At 38.2% G+C, this 22,278-nt stretch overlaps 1 protein-coding gene across 2 annotated transcripts in view; it reads right to left on the bottom strand.

Moving 5' to 3' along the window:
- Positions 1–3,841: 3,841 nt before the first annotated feature.
- The window catches only part of rapgef5a (Rap guanine nucleotide exchange factor (GEF) 5a), a 117,945-nt gene continuing 99,508 nt past the window's right edge, over positions 3,842–22,278 (bottom strand). For both annotated transcript variants that reach the window (XM_063015108.1, XM_063015113.1), the window contains exons 14-26: positions 18,285–18,376; positions 16,614–16,644; positions 15,375–15,453; positions 13,450–13,599; positions 12,479–12,576; positions 12,192–12,314; positions 11,607–11,785; positions 9,866–9,956; positions 9,700–9,750; positions 9,488–9,575; positions 7,718–7,782; positions 7,545–7,599; positions 3,842–6,218 (exon numbers count right to left, since the gene is read on the bottom strand). In XM_063015108.1, the coding sequence (XP_062871178.1) occupies positions 6,100–6,218; positions 7,545–7,599; positions 7,718–7,782; positions 9,488–9,575; positions 9,700–9,750; positions 9,866–9,956; positions 11,607–11,785; positions 12,192–12,314; positions 12,479–12,576; positions 13,450–13,599; positions 15,375–15,453; positions 16,614–16,644; positions 18,285–18,376 (1,221 nt within the window). In that variant the 3' untranslated portion in view covers positions 3,842–6,099. The remainder of the gene's footprint in view (positions 6,219–7,544; positions 7,600–7,717; positions 7,783–9,487; positions 9,576–9,699; positions 9,751–9,865; positions 9,957–11,606; positions 11,786–12,191; positions 12,315–12,478; positions 12,577–13,449; positions 13,600–15,374; positions 15,454–16,613; positions 16,645–18,284; positions 18,377–22,278) is intronic.

The following is a 22,278-nucleotide window of genomic DNA, read 5'->3' as shown; positions in this document are numbered from 1 at the left end:
TTTTCAACAAGACAATGCAAAATCACATGCTGCACACATTACAAAGGCATGGCTGTGGAAGAAGAGGGTACGGCTACTGGACTGGCCTGCCTGCAGTCCTGACCTGTCCCCAATAGAGAATTTGTGGAGAATTTTGAAACAAAAAATGCAACAATAACGACCCAGTACTGTTGCACATCTTAAGACGTGTTTGCAGGAAGAGTGAGACAAAATAAAAGCTGAAACATTAAATCACTTGGTATCCTCGGTGCCAAAACATATTTTATGTGTGGTGAAAAGGAATAACAACATTACAAAGTGATAAATGCTTTACTGTCCCAACTTTTTTTGGAATGTGTTGCCTGAAATGCAGAAATGGATGTTTATCAATAAATGAAATGAAGTTAAGCAGACAAAACATGAAATATCTCAGGTTCATCCTGTCTGCAATCAAGTAAAAGTCAAAGTAAATGTAATGTGTTTTTTTTATTCAGACCTCAAGTCAGCAAGATTTTAATGAACACAGCCCACATGCAGCTGGATAGATGTGCTGACTTTGTATATTCATTTCTATTTTCATTTAATTAGACAGACTGCTCAGATACCCAGACAGGGTTTTCACATGCAGATCCAGAAGCCATAAGTATGTGGGCACCCATTCTAATAAGTTTGGAAAGTAATTGAGTTGTATAAAATTAATGATAGCACATAAATGATATGCTTTTAACCTGCCATCAGTCTGAGTGAGTGTTTTCCCTTTCCAGCATGAATATGCTTCTGTACACACAATATCTTTCTGTTATTTACAGATAACCACAGACACTCCACTACAGACTGAGTCATATTACATGAATGTTTTATTCACTCATTTGCTGTAAAAATGCATATTATAGAAAAGTTGGATGTGGTTTCTATATCAACAAGGATAAACACACAAAACGGGGTGACCATATTGCTTTGCATTTTGGGGTTTGAAACATAAGCATATCTATTTCTATTTACATTTGCAGATTACAACAACCAGTGAATTTGTGAGCGTCTTTAGCGCATGCAAACCAGCTGAACATGAAGAAAGAGCAACAAAATACAACAGGCATATTGAAATATTACAGATATTACACATTAAATGATTTGTTTGGCTAGTTTAATCTGCACCAATATTGTCCTTCAGGTTGAACATGAACATAAATAAAAATAAATAAATAATAATGCTTCAATCTAATGCAATTGAATGGCAGTAGGAAATGTGCAGTGTTTATTTATTAGAGCCAAATATGAAAAAATATTTGCGTCACCAGCTTTTTAAATGAAATGTGTAGTCCAATATGAAGTCAGAAGAAAAACCTGATGGCTCATGTGAGAAAACACTGCACTCCATTATCCAGTGGATCAGAAGTCTGAAGCATTGCACAGTCAAAAAGAACAAAGTATTAAATAATACTGCTGTCACAAAAGCAATTACAGCTTTCTGTTATTAAATCCAAATGAAATCACAACAACCAACAATATTTAGAATGACAAAGATATACAGTATGTGAGGTATGTACAGTATTGACCTCTGTATTACATCTCTGGGTCAGGGATTTCCTTCTCTCTCCTGGGTTGAATCAGCATTGTGGCACATATGAAGAATGGACACGGTTATCCAAACATCCAAACTCAACAGGTTATGTTTACCAAGTCTGGTCAATTAAGCATAAATAATCAGCAAAGGTGGGTAGAGGCACGACACATTATAGAAACGCTGTCAGTTCTACTTACTCACAGTAATCCACCTAATTTTGTGCCCACTAAGAGAATAAGCCACTGCCTCCCATTTCCAGTCTACCTGCTGACACACTGACTATTAACAGTTTTTTGAAAATCTTTCCTTAAACAGACGAAACTCCAAACTGTCTGTCTGTTATTTACAGATAACCACAGACACTCCACTACAGACTGAGTCATATTACATGAATGTTTTATTCACTCATTTGCTGTAAAAATGCATATTATAGAAAAGTTGGATGTGGTTTCTATATCAACAAGGATAAACACACAAAACGGGGTGACCATATTGCTTTGCATTTTGGGGTTTGGAACATAAGCATATCTATTTCTATTTACATTTGCAGATTACAACAACCAGTGAATTTGTGAGCGTCTTTAGCGCATGCAAACCAGCTGAACATGAAGAAAGAGCAACAAAATACAACAGGCATATTGAAATATTACAGATATTACACATTAAATGATTTGTTTGGATAGTTTAATCTGCACTGATACTGTCCTTCAGGTTGAACATAAACATAAATAAAAGTAAATAAATAATAATGCTTTAATCTAATGCAATTGGATGGCAGTAAGAAATGTGCAGTATTTATTTATTAGAGCCAAATGTGAAAAAAATTATGTATTTTTACTGCAAAATACAGCTAATTATTCATGACCTTTTAATAAATGTGTCTAAATGATTGTCAGTGATTTTAGTAAACCAGTCCATAATTTATATTCTTTTTATTAGTCCTGAGCAAAGACTAGTTCTGATAGTTTTAATAGTAAAAGGAACTTAACCACACAAACAATATAATCCAGTGAACATGTGTGTACTAGAGCACGACATCTCTTTGTGGAGTGGATCTGTTATAACTGCAGGTAAGGCTAAACAAGGTTTTACTATCTTCAATAATAAATCACTCTCCCATAATTATAGTTGGCACAGAAATATATATATATTCACTTATACAGTTAATGCACATATGCACCTTACCTACTGTAAATAATCTTTATTGCACAATCTTTCTACTTGAAGTCTGTCAGTACCATACTGTACACATCCATTGCACACTTTGATGCTGTACTGTTCATGTTGCTGCTATATTGTTTTTTTTATTGTTTATATATGATATACCTTTTCTTTTTTTACTTAAAGTCTGTCAGTGTACTGTACTGCACATCTTCATTGCACAATGACTGATGCTGTACTATTCATGTCACTGCTATATATCTTATTCTATGTTTATATATAGTGTTTCTTTTCAATTATTTAACTTGATGTATGTATGTTGGCACCAAAAGAAATTCCTTGTACATCTGGTACTTGGCGAACAATAAAGATTCTGATTCTGAAATGTGTCTGCAGATGCTTCACAATAAACATGTACATATGTAAACTATATACAATCTTACACATTACTGTATAAACTAAGATAAAAGTGCAAATACAATGTGCATGCGTCACCAGCTTTTAAATGAAATGTGTAGTCCAATATGAAGTCAGAAGAAAAACCTGATGGCTCATGTGAGAAAACACTGCACTCCATTATCCAGTGGATCAGAAGTCTGAAGCATTGCACAGTCCAAAAGAACAAAGTATTAAATAATACTGCTGTCACAAAAGCAATTACAGCTTTCTGTTATTAAGTCCAAATGAAATCACAACAACCAACAATATTTAGAATGACAAAGATATGTGTGAGGTATGTACAGTATTAACCTCTGTGTGACATCTCTGGGTCAGGGATTTCCTTCTCTCTCCTGGGTTGAATCAGCATTGTGGCACATATGAAGAATGGACACGGTTATCCAAACATCCAAACTCAACAGGTTATGTTTACCAGGTCTGGTAAATTAAGCATAAATAATCAGCAAAGGTGGGTAGAGGCACGACACATTATAGAAATGCTGTCAGTTCTACTTACTCACAGTAATCCACCTAATTTTGTGCCCACTAAGAGAATAAGCCACTGCCTCCCATTTCCAGTCTACCTGCTGACACACTGACTATTAACAGTTTTTTGAAAATCTTTCCTTAAACAGACGAAACTCCAAACTGTCTGTCTGTTATTTACAGATAACCACAGACACTCCACTACAGACTGAGTCATATTACATGAATGTTTTATTCACTCATTTGCTGTAAAAATGCATATTATAGAAAAGTTGGATGTGGTTTCTATATCAACAAGGATAAACACACAAAACGGGGTGACCATATTGCTTTGCATTTTGGGGTTTGAAACATAAGCATATCTATTTCTATTTACATTTGCAGATTACACCAACCAGTGAATTTGTGAGCGTCTTTAGCACATGCAAACCAGCTGAACATGAAGAAAGAGCAACAAAATACAACAGGCATATTGAAATATTACAGATATTACACATTAAATGATTTGTTTGGATAGTTTAATCTGCACCTATATTGTCCTTGAGGCTGAACTTGAACATAAATAAAAATAAATAAATAATAATGCTTCAATCCAATGCAATTGAATGGCAGTAGGAAATGTGCAGTATTTATTTATTAGAGCCAAATATGAAAAAATGATGTATTTTTATTGCAAAATACAGCTAATTATTCATGACTTTTTATTAAATGTCTCTAAAACAAGTGACAGGGATTTCACTAAACCAATTTACAATTTATATTCCCTTTATTAGTCCTGAACAAAGACTAGTTCTAATAGTTTTAACAGTAAAAGGAACTTAACCACACAAACAATATAATCCAGTGAACATGTGTGTACTAGAGCACGACATCTCTTTGTGGAATGGATCTGTTATAACTGCAGGTAAGGCTAAACAAGGTTTTACTATCTTCAATAATAAATCACTCTCCCATAATTATATTTGGCACAGAAATGTGTCTGCAGATGCTTCACAATAAACATGTACATATATAAACTATATACAATCTTACACATTACTGTATAAACAAAGATAAAAGTGCAAATACAATGTGCATGCGTCACCAGCTTTTTAAATGAAATGTGTAGTCCAATATGAAGTCAGAAGAAAAACCTGATGGCTCATGTGAGAAAACACTGCACTCCATTATCCAGTGGATCAGAAGTCTGAAGCATTGCACAGTCCAAAAGAACAAAGTATTAAATAATACTGCTGTCACAAAAGCAATTACAGCTTTCTGTTATTAAATCCAAATGAAATCACAACAACCAACAATATTTAGAATGACAAAGATATGTGTGAGGTATGTACAGTATTAACCTCTGTATTACATCTCTGGGTCAGGGATTTCCTTCTCTCTCCTGGGTTGAATCAACATTGTGGCACATATGAAGAATGGACACGGTTATCCAAACATCCAAACTCAACAGGTTATGTTTACCAAGTCTGGTCAATTAAGCATAAATAATTAGCAAAGGTGGGTAGAGGCACGACACATTATAGAAACGCTGTCAGTTCTACTTACTCACAGTAATCCACCCAATTCTATTTAGTTTTACTCAGGGATACCAAATGGTTTAGTGTTCACTACATACAGTATGCAAATATTTTAAATATTTAATATTTGAATATGAATATTTGTTACTTTGAGTGTTCATGGACTGGCAAAGAAAATGGGATGGCAGATGGGAAGGGCTTGTTTACACCACTGTGAGGCATTTTAGGAAAGATAGCCTGGAGTAAGCATGAAACGATCAGCACAGCTCAGCTTTATGTTTTTTTTTTTTTTACGTGGTACAATTTTACACTATTAAAAATAGTCAACTGTGGTCCCATTCAATTGAATAAAAAAGTGTTTATAATGTGTTACTACCCACCTCTGGGAATTTGGAATCAGAATAAAAACATAGGTATATTTATTCCTGAAGAAGGTTTTAGGCTATATGTTTGATAGACTAAGCCTGGGACATCTACGCTAATATTTTTTTGTTAATATAATTAAATACTATTCACAGATAATTAAATAGCAAAACTAGTTCCAATGCCTGTTCTGTACTGAACCTTAAAGTCAAGCACAACCCTAAAAGCTCCTTTGAAGTTCCCATTTACCGTTACTTGTACTCAACAAATACATAAATAACAACACATTATTCCTCATTATGAATATTAGACGCTTCAACAAAACAATATTGAAAAACTTCACACTTGCCATGTTGGGTCGTTTACCCACAGACTACTAATGACTCTGCATTGACAGTCCATAATAAAACCATTATAAATTCTCATTCAGTCTTGTCTTCGATTTGGCTGTGAAGAGGCTGAAACCCTCCATCCATCCAGTGCATGCCACCAACAACCATGCCAGTTCATTCAGTCAGTGCTGGGAGAATCAGTCTCAGTAGTGCCACGCGTTCTGCTGCATTATTATTGAATGTCCATCAGATGGCGCTGTTACGCTCTGGGCTCCAGTCTGTGAGACAGCTCGAAAAGAGTCTGCTGATTGTCAATGATGTGAAGGTAGTGCACACTGGCTCTCACATCCACACTATCACTCTGTGCAGCTTCACCTCCTGGGAAAACAAAGATGCACATGAAGCACATGTGAGTGAAGCTGATTCATCAACATTTATCAAACACTGATTTGATTCAGAGAGCAGAGTTGACTCAGTGGTGATACTTGACCACTGATCAGAAAGTTAGGAGTTTAATTCTCACCAACACCAAGTGGCAACTGTTGTCCCCGATAGCAGGCTTTATTTTTTTAAATGAGCCGCAGAAATAAATAAATAAATAAATAAACTATTCTTTTTTATTAATTAAGTATATTTCGTTTTGTGTTTTGTCTTGATGCATTGCTTGTGATGTCTGGGTCGCAGTAAAAATCATGGACAAAATGTGGGTTGTTTGAAAAAAAGTTAAAAAAAATTTTTTTTTTTTGAATGCTACACCTAAGTAGCTTAAATGCATAACTGCAAATGGCAACATACACTGATCAGGCATTACATTATGACCACCTTCCTAATATTGTGTTGGTCCCCCTTTTGCTGCCAAAACAGCCCTGCAACTGTGATGCACTGTGTATTCTGACACCTTTTTATCAGAACCAGCATTAACGTCTTCAGCAATTTCAGCTACAGTAGCTCGTCTGTTGGATCGGACCACACAGGCCAGCCTTCGCTCCCCATGTTCATCAATGAGCCTTGGCCGCCCATGACCCTGTCGCCGGTTTACCACTGTTTCCTCCTTGAACCACTTTTGCTAGATACTGACCACTGCAGACCAGGAACACCCCACAAGGGCTGCAGTTTTGGAGATGCTCTGACCCAGTTGCCTAGGCATCACAACTGGCCTTTTTCAAACTCGCTCAGATCCTTACGCTCGCCCATTTTTCCTGCTCCTAACACAACTTTGGGGATAAAATGTTCACTTGCTGCCTAATATATCCCACCCACTAACAGGTGCCGTGATGAAGAGATAATCAGTGTTATTCACGTCACCTGTCAGTGGTCATAATGTTATGCCTTGTTGGTGTATTTTGTCATAAAACATGATGCAACCTTCATTTTAACAAAACAATTGTTTTTGTTTTATGTTTTCATTCTGGTCTACTGACAGACCAAATTAATAGACTTATCAAAAATAAATGAAGTGGAGAACATGGCTTTTCCAACCTTTTTTTTAAGCGACCCACATTTTGTCCATTTTTAAGCAACCCAGGCAACACAATGAATTTTACTCTCTCTATACAAGATGTAACATAAACCCTTCACAAGGGGGTGTTCGTGTACAAGTTTATTTAATTTTTTTTTTTTTTTCTCTGTAACCCATTTTTTTTATTTGAAAAACCCTGGTTTAGACTATATGAAGCATTTTTCCCAATAGGAGGAGATACACACCTGTTTGTTCAGTCTGACAGTGACGGATGAGTCGGACAGTGTCTGCAATCATGTGCTGAGAAAGAACAAAGAAAAATGATAATGCATCCAGCGGTGCCACCAAATGCATGTTTCCAGACATTTTTATTAAAAAGCTACAGGTGTGATTGGGAAACTTTATGTGAGTCACGTACCAGCTTTTCAAAGTTGACGAGGTTATCGTGAAATGTTTTGTTGCCTTCATGAATGAAGGTGATGTCTGCAACAAGGAATTTAAAACAGTTAGCCAAGATAAACTATCTATAACTATTTATAAAATCCTGTTATATTTATAGGTTACTTTGGGAATAGCTGTATAAGGGTATTAAAGAGACAATGTAGATAAATACAAAATGCACCCATTAATACAGTTGTTGTTGATATGCCAATCTACCTGTTACATCAATATTACAATAGTTTGTAGAGAAGTGGTACCTAGTTCTGGACCATGAATCCAGATTTGTTTTGGATTTTCTAATCAGTGGTGGTTATTTAATCTGCTAGTGTAACTGTTTGTAACTAATGTTTGACTCTAACTTCAAGGAAGTACATAATCTGGTAGGACCAGAACCTTAGTGTAAAGGGGTGCTTATCTTCGACTGCTACCTCCCACGGCAAGAAGTATAGAATGACCCGTTGTAGTTCTACGAAGGCTACACATCCCATAGGTTATAAGTGCTGAAGCACAGCACAGAAGTTCAGAGTGCTGCTAAGTCTTTGTTTTGCTATCAACCCAGCTGGTAAGGCAGACGTCTGGATCTGCGATACATTGTGATATTTCAGAGAGCACTCTTGTTAATTGCCTATTGGTTAATTGCCTGTTGGTCAAATGACTCTTGGAGTTCGGATCAGCTCCCTTACTACTTCTGTTATTTCCTTTTTTATAAGTTAGGGTCCAGAGAGAAGCGTTGGACTGTTATTATGTATAAATGTTATGGTGGACCGAGTAGCTGATATCTTTTAGTTCTTTGCTTCACACCCTTTCAGTATGATTCTTATTGTCAATACCTCAGTATTCCACCTCAACACCGTCGGTACATTTATTAACTGTGATTAAAATATATCTGTAATTGTCTGGAATTAATTAAGGATAATAATCTTTATGTATTTTAAGACTGTAAGTAAATTCAAAAATGAATATTTTTGCTGCCATTGAGCCATTGCAGGCAACTTCTGCTCAGAGGTAAATATTTAGAACTATAGTTAAAATAATCTTAAAATTAGCAATACTGTGGGGGAAGTTTCCCTAAATGTATTTATTAGGATTTTAACGTCATGTTTTACACACTTTGGTTACATTCATGACAGAAACGGTAGTTACTGGTTACACAAGATTTATCAGTTCACAAGTTTAATGTCAAACACAGTGATGGACAATTTTGCATCTCCAATTCACCTCACTTGTACGTCTTTGGACTGTGAGAGGAAACCAAAGCTCCTGGAGGAAACCCACACAAACACGGGGAGAACATGCAAACTCCAACAGAAAGGACCCCCACCTGGGGATCGAACCCAGGACCTTCTTGCTGTGAGGCGACAGTGCTACCCACTGAGCCACCGTGCCGCCCAGTTTCCCTAAATTAAACTTTTTGCAAGTGTTTTTGCAAATCTGAGCTACGGCTGGTTGGTAGTTTCTTCTCTTAACAAATAATGGCTAGCTTGTGAGAATAATTTTTTGGGCCTTTGGTCAGGAAACATAAATAGATAAACAGAACTGTAGTATAGATGTTTTTGACAAGATACTGAGACTGACAAGTGCAATACTGCACTACACAATACTATGATTGATGATTAATATATTAACCAATGACTTCATTTTAGAATGTTCCAGTAGTTGTGATAATTGTACACACTGATTTTGTCACACTTCTTTAGTCAAACATTTTAATTTGTGTAAGCATACAGTCAGCAAGCTGAGAGCTTACCTTTCAACAGCAGGGGCATGAAAGGAATTTTGGGTGGTTTCATCTTCCTAAAGGCATCTCTGTAGGCTTTGTGGTTTAGAGACGGGTCCTGCAACAGAGAACGCACAATCAGGACACTCTGTCTACAATGCCAGACAGTACATGATGAACACTGCAGCATAAATCAATATAAAATACATTTAGTTTCTCTTAGCATAATGTGTTTTACTTACAGTTAATAACTCGAGTTCAGAGAAAAGCTTCTTGAATTTTCCAGGAACTTTCTGAAAGAGAATAAACAGAACCCGAATGTTTAAAATGTTGGAGTGTTATTGTGCAGTGTTAAGATGTAAAAAGAGTGTACTTTCATAAATTTATGTAAAGGGGCTTGTCTCTTACCTCCCAGGTCTGATTGAGTCGACTCACTGCTGCTGTGTTCAGCCCCATTATGATCGCAAATGATGAGTTCAGATTCCTCTGTGCTTTACAGCTATGAAGAAACAGACATAAAGGTTAAATCCATAATGTGGTGTTTATATAATAGTAGCAGTAATAATAATACTTAAATAATAATATTCATTCATTGTCTGGTTTACAACCACTTTATAAGATTCAGGGTGACAGTGGGTACAGTTCATTGGTGAAAGGTAGGAAACATATTGGACAGGTCGCCAGTTCATCACAGGACAAACACACTCTCTCTCTCTCACACACACACACATATATACACACATACCTATGGGCAATTTAGTATCTCTAATTAGCCTGACTGCATTTCTTTAGACTGAGCACCCGGAGGAAACATACATGGACACAGGGAGAACTTGCAAACTCCACACAGAAAGGACCCATACCACTCAACCTGGGAATCAAACCCAGGACCTTCTTGCTGTGAGGCGACAGTGCTGCCCACCAAACCACTGTGCCACCATCAAATAATAATAATAATAATAATAAGCCTATGTTAGTTTTTAGTACTGCATTGTATTACCAAAACCTTTCTTCCAATACTATTTTCCTTTAAAGTCAAGCACATACTGGTCACTTGCTTTTTAAATTTTGAAGACAACCTCCTGTGTTGGGGGCTTAACTGTAATCTTAATGAAAAATGTAGGCGCTTTTATGACTTTTACTAGAAAATTTTAATTTAACTATGTAAACATATCACATATATACATTACAAACATCAAGCTATCAGGGGTCTTATTTTACCCTGCAGGATTTGATGTCCATTCCTCAGACTCATCTAATGCACTTTATATGCTGGTGAGACAAGAACCCATCAAAAACAGATCTGTGTATGATCTGTAATGTATAGCAACATTATGTAAATATTTTCCTTTTTTCCCTCTTCACAATTGTTTATGTTACAATGGGAATGTAAGTGTATGTTCATGTAAAATATGCCTTTTTTACTCAGTGCTATCGGCCAATGAAGCAGCTTGTTTAGACCCTCTTTCCTTTTAAATGTCAAATTTCTAAAAATGTCAAAAGTTCAGACCCTCATCTCAGCACGTATTCCATCATATAAAAATAAGAAAAACTAATTTAAAATTTTTTCATTTCAAACTTTTACCTTAAAACAGCAGACAACTAATATATTGATTCATTAATTAATTGTTTGTTTCACCACCACTTCATTCTGGACACAGTATTGGTGGGACTGATTCATTGGGTGAAAGGCAGGAAACACCCTGGACAGGTCGCCACTTCATCACAGGGCAAACACACACACACATAGCTACACACAAGGCAGTTTTTAGTAGCTCCAAGTGGCCTGACTGCATGTCTTTGGACTGTGGGAATAAACCAGAGCATCTGGTGGAAACCCATGCGAACACAGGGAGAACATGCAAACTCCACACAGAAAGGACCCTGACTTTCTTGTTGTGAGGTGACAGCACTACCCACTGCACTGTCTATATTAATTTGCTTAATACAAGAGTTGAATTTGCTGGTAAATGTTACCCCACACTCTCAAATTCTGTTTTAAGAAGTTAAATGTATGTTGTGTACAGACCACTACCCCAAATGTATTATATTAACCCACAGCTGTAGTGTATCATCCCAAACGAGATAAAGTTGCGTTATATTTAGAATGTAATAAAATGTCATTAGGTGTAGAGAATGAGGCTCTTACTGTGCAGCGATCTTGATGAACTTTTTCAGTAGCTGTACACGTTTTCCGAGCGAGGAACACAACAGCACCTCTGACATCACCCACTGCTGAACCTCGTTACAGCGCTGCAGGAGCTGCTCCAGTGCCACTGTGTGCCCGCTGCTCGCCTGACGACTGAACGTGTAATAGACCAGCTCTTGCTGCAAAGAGAAAACAGAAAAAATAAAAAGAATATAATAAAAAGAATATCACAGATGTGTGTTCTCTGCATTGCATTCTGACTGGACTTTTTACAGTATCTGATATTAGCTTTCTTAGCTTTGATCCTGGGGCTACAAGGCTAAAGTATTAACAAGTAAGTAAATAAGCAAGCATCTTGTCAGACAACATGACTTTCTAATGTGCAAATGTGGTTTATGATGCTTTCCAGCAAACCTAATGTGCATCGGGTTGAATTTTGGCTTCAATGATTGCTGAGAACATCAGCAGATAACATTTTTTCCCACTGTCATTTTATAAAATGATTCTCATTATTTGGCAAGCGAGTCTGTCATCTTTTTATTTATGAGCAGTTAAAATGGCTGTGATTCATTTGAAATTCTTTACCTCATGCACAGAGTTAAAAAGCGCCCAGTCGAGGTTGGTGAGAGCCACAGACACGTCCCAAGTGTTGATGCCCAGGAGGCGTGAAGGTCGCTGTGCTAATTCCACACAGTCTGTAAGAGGAGGCTGCACCACAGACAAAATTAAGAGAAAGGATTAATTATATGTCTTGCAAAGTCCAAAGACATGAAGTCAGGCCAATTGAAGGTACACACTTTGTGAGTGTGTGTATGGGGGGAATATGTATGTGTGAGTGTCTGCCCTGTGATGGACTTTCAGGTTCAACATACCAGAATCTCATTCATGTCCTTCCAGCAGGCCATTAGTCTGAATGGCAGTGTCAGATTCTCAGAGATAATGCAGTCATGCGGCTGAAGGATCCGTTTCTCTAAACACACAACATGTAATTAAAGTTATACATACATACACTGTCAGATAAAATGTAAATGTGTATAGTAATTTTCAGATTTTTTGTAATATGGGTAAAAAGGTCATAAAATTTTTTTATTAAATAATTCTCTAAACAAAGTAAGATAAATCTGACCTAAAATGTAAACACTGTTAAACAAAAAGAGACAAAAGTGTGTTGACCTTTATAAACTAGGTAATAGTTATAAAAAAAAGCTTTAAACCAGAAAATGCCGTGTTGGGATAAAAATTAAAACAAAGGAATTGTGTTGAATCTGTTTGTAAGAAGATTCAAGTGCAATTTGTACCCATGCACAGAGAGGAGGATAGTAAGAATGTTTTCAAGCGTCATAGTTGGTGGTTTAAAGACACTCTAAATCCACAATTAGACATCAACTTCAAGCCAACAAACTGTTGGTGTTCCAGAACGGTACTGAAACTTTGACTGGGTCTAGGTTCTATGGTTAGATAGTAAATCTTAAGACTGTAGCTTGGCATAAAAGCTTGGTATAAAAAGAAGAATAGTTATACAAAGCATAACCTTCTACCAACTGTTAAGTATTGTAAAGAATAGGGGATAAGTTGGGGCTGTTTTCTCCAAAAGGTCTTGGCAACCTTCCTAGTGTAAGACTAATAGGGGAGTTTTGAGTTTAAGGGGTCTTCAGAGATGCTGTATTGAGGAGTGCTGTTGACGGTCTTTCTCTGGATTATCCATTATTATTAAGTGTTAGAGGAGAAGACTCTGTGCTTTGATATTAACATATTGTAATTAGCCCATTTTTACCAAGGGTGCCAACAATTTGAAGTTTACTATATACTGTATGATTATGTGTAGATCCAATATAAAGCAAACCTCCACTGTACGTCTGTGCCACCAGCACCATTTCCTCTGCAGGTTTCTCCATCCTCTGAGCTACGATGTGTATCAGCTCTTGAGCCACTACTGTTGTTCTTAGCCTCACACTGAGATACGAATCTGAGCTCACATACACACGGCACATCACTGAAAAAGAGATCCAGAAAAACAAAGAGTTTAAGCTATGAGACAGAATCGGTGTAGCTAATTATAATCACATCACATCAAAGTTCCAGTGGTACTATTGTTTGTATAAACAGTACTACACACAGTGCTGCTTTGTACCTTATTATCTGCTCAAAGAAAGATCGTTTAAAGAGAACTGTATCATTTATGCATAGTAATTTCAGTACTCTTGTACTATGTGAATATTATCCACAAATCCATGAAAGATCCAAGTCCAGTTTGGTAAAATAATAGAAAATCAATCAATGCAAACCATTTTGAGACCAGCTGTCTGCAGATTTCAGATCTTTTCAGTCTTTGAACTTGGTGCATGATGCTCTCTATCTATCTACATGCAATCTAAAGCAGGCTAGTAACAGTTAAAGCCACAGTTTGTAATTTTTTTATTATTATTTCTGTACAAATGGTTCATTAGAAGCAACTCACAGCTGAAAGTAACTTCTACTTGGGCAATGATGGCTGAGCAGTTAAGGTACTGGGCTATTCATCTGAAGATCAACCATTCAAGCCTGACAACTGCCAAGCTACAACAGTTGGTGGCATTTAACTAAGCCTTAAATAATGCCTCTACCCATCAGTTGCATGGAAATGTGTTTTGTTTAAGTTGTAAGTCACTTTGGATAATTACATTTTTCAAATGCTGTAATGTAAATGGATGCTAATAATGAATGTAAGTCATTAATCCACTAAGTAAATAACAAAAAGGATGGGGGTGTAAATCTTTGTCAGTAAGTATGGGTCCAAAACCAAATTTGACCAATTCTGAGTTTACATTAACATGGCAATACTAATTGGTTAATGCTGAATTAGTCAATAATTTTGCCTAGGCTGCCAAATTTGAATCTGGGTTTCTCAACTGTGAACAGTGATCTTCTAATTCAGGTTCCTAACCTTTGGCCGATTTGGCATTTGTGAACAACAACACTTATAAATGTGGGCAAAACCTCTCACCTTATTGCCTAAAATCACTATACATTAATGTTGTTGGACTGCCTGCAAGTTGAGTTTTTGTCCACTGTGTGGCCAATGTGTCCTAAAAAAGGTCTGGACAATCGTTTTTCTTAACATAAGTTGACAATTTGGTTTTTCTCTCCGGCCTGGGCAAGAGGGCCATTGGCTCATGACCATTGGCACCTGAAGTTCTTTAAAAAGACTTTATATTTTTATCCATAATTCAATTTCTGAGATGTTCAAAGAGTGTCCTAGATTTTCCCTTTTTATTTATTTTGGCTCAGTGAAATGGGTGCAGTCAAACAAGCACAGATATGTTGCCAGCTGTAGTTCATTATACTTAATAAGGACACAAAGTTAAATGACAGAACGTTTTACAGCACTGAATTAATCAAAGTTGCTTTTTGGCCCAGCAGACGGTCTTATTTACAGAAAAAACAACATTCTTACAAAATTCTCACTGCATAAAATAACTCCACACAAGAAGAATGCAAAAAATAGTTATGAGTATCACCATGACATTTACAGCATTTAACAGATGCTTTTATCCAAAGCGACTAACAATTATGACTGAATACAATGAGAGCAATTGAGGATTAAGGACCTTGCTCAGGGACCCAACAGTAGCAACTTAACAGTGGTTAGGCTTGAACCAGCAACCTTCTGATTACTAATCCAGTACCTTAACAGCTGAGCTACCTCTGCCCATGACATACATGTTTGTGGCAGTTATTTTATTCCATGTACCAATTAGCTCTTAGATTGATGTCCAATAAATAACTCACCTTCTCTGTTGTCACTGTGTGCTCCACGGAGCTGAACACCATTCTCCTTCAGACTCAGCTGCTGGAACAGAGCTTTGTTCTGCAATAAAATAAGGCAGTCCAGTGAATACACACTTTTGTTTATATTGTCGGGCAGATAAATAATTGAAAACAAGGTTAATGCTTATTTAATGAAAAACTGTGTAATATTGTGAACATGGCAGTAATGTAGAACAGCAAGATGAACATAAACACAGTAAGCAGAAACCATTCAGCATCATGAATGTAGATTTTATATTGAGTTAATAGCAAACAGTACATTACAAGAGCTAAACTGAACATGCTATTAAAAAAAGAATCATGCTCAGAGTAGTGTCTTTCTGTGTTGCCATTTTGGCAGACAGAGGGGGCATGAAAGGCGTAGATGACTGATGTGTCAGTTTTGCCAGCTTTTTTGTTGCCACACTAGGTGCCGGGCTAGGTCTGGTCCATTTTCTGCTTCTGCACGAGGCAGGTTTATATGGGGCTCAGTCTCGTGCACTGATCCCCATCAACCCCTGTCTCTGTAGAGGCACCATTGATCGGCCTGCAGAGGTTGTAATTGTAAATCAGTTATGAGAAAATCCCCTCCGCATCCAACCCAACGGATAAGCCAATCGTAGTCCGTATTGGCACCCAGCCTGTCAGTAGCAGAGCTGAGATTTGAACTCACAAGTTCGAGATTTCAGCTCTGGTGTGTTACCGCTGCGCCATCTAAGAGCCCCAAATAACAAATGTTTTAAATCTGCAACTACATAACAACAACTGCTCCTAGACTCTAATTATAAGTGAATTGTGTTTTCCTTTTAATACAGGAACATGTGTAGACGTTAATGTTCATGATAATCACATATGCACTAAAAAAATAGACAGAAATTAATCTGGCACCAAACAGCTGGATCGTAACAGCCAGCATACAATGATCATTTACAGATACAGCATTTGGATTGCAGAGCAGGCTTTCTTATAAAATGTGTATTTGTTTGTCAACATTAATCTATTTTTAGTTTGGTTTTACTGTTGATTGTATAGCACTTTGTGCAGCTTGCAGAAAACATAGGCCAAAATTCTTAAAGCAACGTCACTGCACAGAGTAGTGGCATGTGTGTCCTGGCGTTAAATGGCCAGTGCTAAGATAGTCTTTTAAGATTCAATATTTTATCATTTAGACATTTAAAAAAACATTATTTCATCCCAGTGCCAGATTTCACTTCATCTTACCTTTTGGTGGGGTGAATAGTCATCCACAGTGCTGTGAAGGACAGAAAGAGAAGAAATTGGGATTAGGAGAAGAATACTACATAAGAGAGGATTAAAAGCTTAAACACCTCTGTCACCGCAGTAAGAGTGAGACAGTGTGAGTGAGCCTTCATCGCTACTGTGAGTCTGAATCATCACACCTCAACAGCATAGACATGCTTAGATATACCACCATGTACACCACCCCCTCCCAACTCTCAATTCAAATTCAAATGTAGCTTATTGGCATGACAAATATGCACAAGATGTTAATGATGGCAATTTCAATTAGACATGTCCTAATCATGCTTTGAATTATGATACTTTCATCTCTTTAACATCATAATCTAATGTGGTTGCCATAGTGGGTGGATTTACACAGATCATTTACCCTCCCATGGCTATCACACATCTGGATGTGCCAGAATACCTATTCCCCGGTCTCTTGGCCATATGTCTCCTGGTTAACCAAACACAATTTTCTGAGAGTGTAAATGATATGCAGCCTCTTTTGCTGTCTTATACACTATATATTGAGTTCCTTCATCCTTGAAGGCTGAACCATGTCCCAACAGTGTAGGGGAATCTAATCACAAGCTACATCCATAACTTCTGTGCCAGCGGTACTTAGTGTCACCTCTAAAATAATTGCTATAATAAATATAGGGTATAAGGGGTGTGGAAAACTACACTCTATTGTCAAAAGTATGTGGACATTTGACCATGAGCTTGCTGGACCATTTCAAAACCATGGACGTTAAAATGGACTTGCCTCCCTTATTAGTTATAAAAGCCCTAACTAATCTGGGCATTTCACAAACGAGTGTGCCTGTGTGTGTACATTTGTAACTTTTTGGTTACAAATATGCAGCGGTGCACAGTAATGCTGAAAACAGACCTTTCCCAAACTGTTAAAACAACATTTTATACACCTGTTAGCCATAGGTGCAGCTAAAACACCCATTATTTAATTATTAATTACTTTTGGATACATGGTTTATAGATGTGTTTCAACATTAACAAAGAGTGTCCACCAAAGGAAGCTCATTTTGTCCCATAAAGTTCTTTATTACCACATTTTTCCCCTCTTTGCCCTCAAGTCGAATTTTCTAAATTTCATTGCGCACTCTGTGAATCTTTGCCTGTCGCATAAGATCCATGTCTGCCGAGAGGGTCCACATCTGCCAGCGACAATATTAACCTGGTCAGCTGCGGATTCATTTAGAAAGTCTCAGTCTTGACTGTGGTGATCTAGCTTAGTGGACTGCTACATCATCTGAGCACATGAGCACCTAAACACCCAGTCTCTTAAAGCTATGGGCCAAGGATGGGCACAAAAGCCAATCTTTCTCACAGGGTTTAAACAGGTCCTGATGAGGCAGCTTGTTGCTTAGAATTATTAGAAAGAATGTGGACATGTACAAACAGTCAGACTAGTGCAGGTTGAAGTGGTATGTGAGAAAGTTCTGAAAAATACTAATAGTTCTGGAACACTAGTACTATTTTTAATGTTTTAAAGCCTGCCATGGTTTATGTACAATTTTAAAATAATTATTGTGATTGAAGTTCATTATCACATCATTACTGCTTCTTTGTAATGATGGGAATCCTAAAGCTGCTAAAACATATCACTAAGATTGAGCAGTGACTTACTGCCTGCGGCGCAGAAGCTTCTGGAACTCTTTCAGGTCTTTCTCCAGAGTGGGGAACTCATAGACGTCCTCCAGCACATAGCGGTACAGTGTCTGTAAGGGGTGGATTCACAAAAATGAGGTGAATCTCATAAGTTGTAAGAATTCTAATCAGATAAACACACAAATGGAACAAAACAAACATTCATAAATCAGGCAATATGTCTGAAAATGCCCATATCCACTGTTATGCACAATACATGACTTTTATGTGTATTATGGTTTGGCATGGACAATAAGGGCACAAATACTGTAAAGCTTGTGTGTGTGCTGATGTATTCTAACAGAAACCATATTATGCCCCTGTCCCACGTTTTTACAACTCCTTCCCTGGGTTTCCCATCATCTTGTATTTTGCGTTCTCACTGCCAATCACAACCTGATCACAACACTTTTCGCACTACAGGATTCAGAGTCGCCGACAGGTCCAGATATTTAGTATGCTAGATATTTTTCCTGAGCAAATGGCAAGCCGCTTGGACCGAGTCGTTAAAAAGTTTACACAAAGCAATCAAGAGCCAATTTTCAAGCCCTGAGTAAACACCGATTTGCCTTCGAGCTGGCACACTTGTTGGTGACCTGAACTAGGCATTAGGATGTTAAGAAGAACATTTAGATGTTTAAACAATCAGATCTGTAACATGCCTGGAAAATAATGCAAGTAAATGTGTCAAAAGGAAAAATGTTCTTAATATTCATCATTTGTAGAGGATGGTAAAATTTTGGGGTCATCAAGTCTACAAATTTAGAAATAAACACCACCTCCATGCCAACGAATTGTTTGGAAAGAGAAAACCTGTGCTACTGGAAGTGGTCACTTGGGCAGTTGAGACAAAATAGTGCATTTTGGTAACAAAAACTCAAATTTTATTTATTTATTAGTATTTTAACATCATGTTTTACACACTTTGGTTACATTCATGACAGAACAGGTAGTTAGTCGTTACTCAGGATTCATCAGTTCATGTTTTTCTCCTGGAGCTCCTGGAGGAAAACCACGCAGAAACAGGGAAAACATGCTGCTCAGGTGGCACAGTGGTAAAAACACACGCTGGAACCAGAGCTGGGATCTCGAATACATCATATCGAATCTCAGCTCTGCCTGCTGGCTAAGGCTGAGCGGCCACATGAACAATGATGGTTGTTCAGATATGGGCGGGACTAAGCTGGATGGGGTCTCTCTCCCATGACTGGTGTAGTTACACCCTCTGCTGGCTGATTGATGGCGCCTGCACAGAGATGAGAAAAGTGCTCTCAGGGTGTGTCTCTCCGTACACAACGTTGAGCTGCACTGCACTCGTCAAAGTGTAGGTGATAAGATGCATATGGCATGCTGCCCACGTGTCGGAGGGTGCGTGGGTTAGCTTCGTTCTCCTCAAACAGAGCAGGGATCGGCATTGGTGGAGAGGAAGCATGACGCAATCAGGCAATTAGACACGCTAAAAAGGGAGAAAAAGGGGAGAAAATGCATAAACAAAATATAAAAAAAAATTTAAAAAAAGAAAGAAACAGGGAAAATATGCAAACTCCACACAGAAAGTACCCGGACCGCCCCACCTGGAAATCGAACCCAGGACCTTCTTGCTGTGAGGCGACAGTGCTACCCACTGAGCCACCAAAAACTCAAATACAGTCAGGTGGTTATACTGAAAATGACCTAACACCCACTGTTACGTATAAGTGGTGGCACTGTGCTGATGTGGGCTGTATTTCCTCTGAAAACTTTAAGATTTGTGTTCATGGCATCATGAACTCTATTGTGTACCAGGACATTTCAAATGAAGTTCTGTCTGCCTCTGGAAACAAGCAAAAAGTGTGATCAAGATTTTCCTGTGGGTGTGAATAGCTACGCAGCTGACGGTAAACAGAAATAGATGTTCACTCCCTTCTCTCTTTGACATCTCACCGTCTAGCACATCTTACAGCGTCTGCATCTATATAATAATAGATCTAACATTTTGTATGTATGAGGAGACTCTAAACTTTAAATGACCTCTTCTATTCGACATATTCCACAATAAAATCTACACCGACATACAGAGAACAGCCCACCATGGCAACAGCCTGTGGTTGCCATAGCAACATGTAGGCGGAAAAGACAGGTTATAACAAGAGGCAGGATTATGCAGTGTGTCTGTGATAGAAAAAAGAAGGACTGAATAAGGGGAAAAGGTTAGCATAAAAGTATATCAAAGTATTGTGGCATGAAGCACTAAATATCTACATTAGCATTTATGTCCACTGTGTAACAAGTCCAGCTGAGGCAGGCCATGCCAGTTATGGCCGGCAGATGAGGCAAAGAGAAACAGGTGATTATACTGCCAAATCCTATTAAACTGAGGATCCCCTGTGCGTCGTTGAGGTGGGAGGTTTCCTGTTTAGTCATGGTATTCCTCTCAAAGTTTGCCGCCTCCTTTGTTGGTAAACCTGCTTTTCTCTGAACCTGTGACAGCCAGACTAATTCCTGTCTCGTTTTCCACTACGAACAGATTTACATTTACATTTTCGGCATTTAGCAGACGCTTTAATCCAAAGCGACTTACAGTTGTGACAGTATACAATCTAAGCAAGTGAGGGTTAAGGGTCTTGCTCAAGGGCCCAACAGTGACAACCTGGCAGTGGTGAGGCTTGAACCCGCAACCTTCTGATTACTGGACCAGTACCTTAACCACTAGGCTACAACTGCCCTACAGATGTGGGCCCTCTTTATTTTTTTTATGGGAACCTGGCCGAGGTGGTGGAACTGCCCTGGGTCCCTCGTCCGCATGGACCCAGGCTAGGCGCAGACTGTGCCCAGCTACAGGATACAGAATCCAGTTGTGGTCAAAAGAGGGGGCAAAGACAAACATGTGATTGATCTGCCAAATTCTAGTAAACGTAGGATCACCTGCACCTCATTGAGCGTTAGTTCGCTCCAGGTGGGAGGATTCCTGTTTAGTCATGGTATTCCTCTCAGGGTTTGCCGGCTCCTTTGTTGGTAAACCTGCTTTTCTCCCACTAGCTACAGATGTGGGCACTCTTTATCTTTTTATGGGAACCTGGTCGAGGTGGTAGAACTGCCCTGGGAGAGCAAATTGTCCGTAAGGACCCAGGCTGGGTGCAGGCTGTGCCAGTTGGTGGGGTGTAATGCCAAATCTGTAAATATAAACTGCCATTTCCCGGCTGGCTTTGGGTTTGTCCTATCCCATTTGTCTACCTACTTTCTCCGTTGCGGGCTGTGGATGCTTCTGTGTCACTCATTTGTTACTTTGTTTCTAATATTTTGAACACCACATGTATTTGTTCTCTTTTTTGTTAGTGGCTTTTAGCTACAGTATTGTTTGGTTAAGCATCCTGCAGGTTCATTTTCATTCTTGCAAATGTAGGATTTCTCCAGACTCTTGTTACACATTGTTTAAAAGCAGAACATTAACACAGTTACAAAAAATACTGTAATCCTTTATGCAACCCAATTACAGGTAAACAAATCAGTGCCACAATAACCTATTACTTTGTACTTTTCTGTAAACATTTTATTAGAAAATAAGTCTGATTTTGGTGTGTCCCTTTGTAGTGCTAAAATCTTTGTACTGTGATTGATGGATTCATTAGCTGATCATGCTAAAAACACCCTAGGTGCATGTGATCATGCACATTCCCCCTGTTTCTCCTACTAGTGCAATCATCTGTACCAGTTCTAATCACCCACGTTCTTATCATTAGCACCCAACCAGAACAACTTACTGCCATCCCAGTCTTCCACAGATCTAATGTCTCTCGCCCCGTACGACACGCTAAGTAGTCTCCTAATGGCTGTATTTGTTTGTATCCTTTAGCAGGATGCATGTTGTAACACGAGGGGGGGAGAGAGAGATGGATTGGTTGGAAGAATGAGGCATCTGGAGGGAACGCGGGAAGAAAACGATTAAAAGCATCAAGTCGCAGCATGTGGCAGAGGCATTCCCCCAAGAGCTAAA

The sequence above is a fragment of the Trichomycterus rosablanca genome, chromosome 2 (assembly GCF_030014385.1).
Source record: "Trichomycterus rosablanca isolate fTriRos1 chromosome 2, fTriRos1.hap1, whole genome shotgun sequence".
NCBI lineage: Eukaryota > Metazoa > Chordata > Actinopteri > Siluriformes > Trichomycteridae > Trichomycterus > Trichomycterus rosablanca.
The sequence above is the reverse complement of the archived record's forward strand: the minus strand, read 5'-3'. Positions and strand labels throughout refer to the sequence as shown.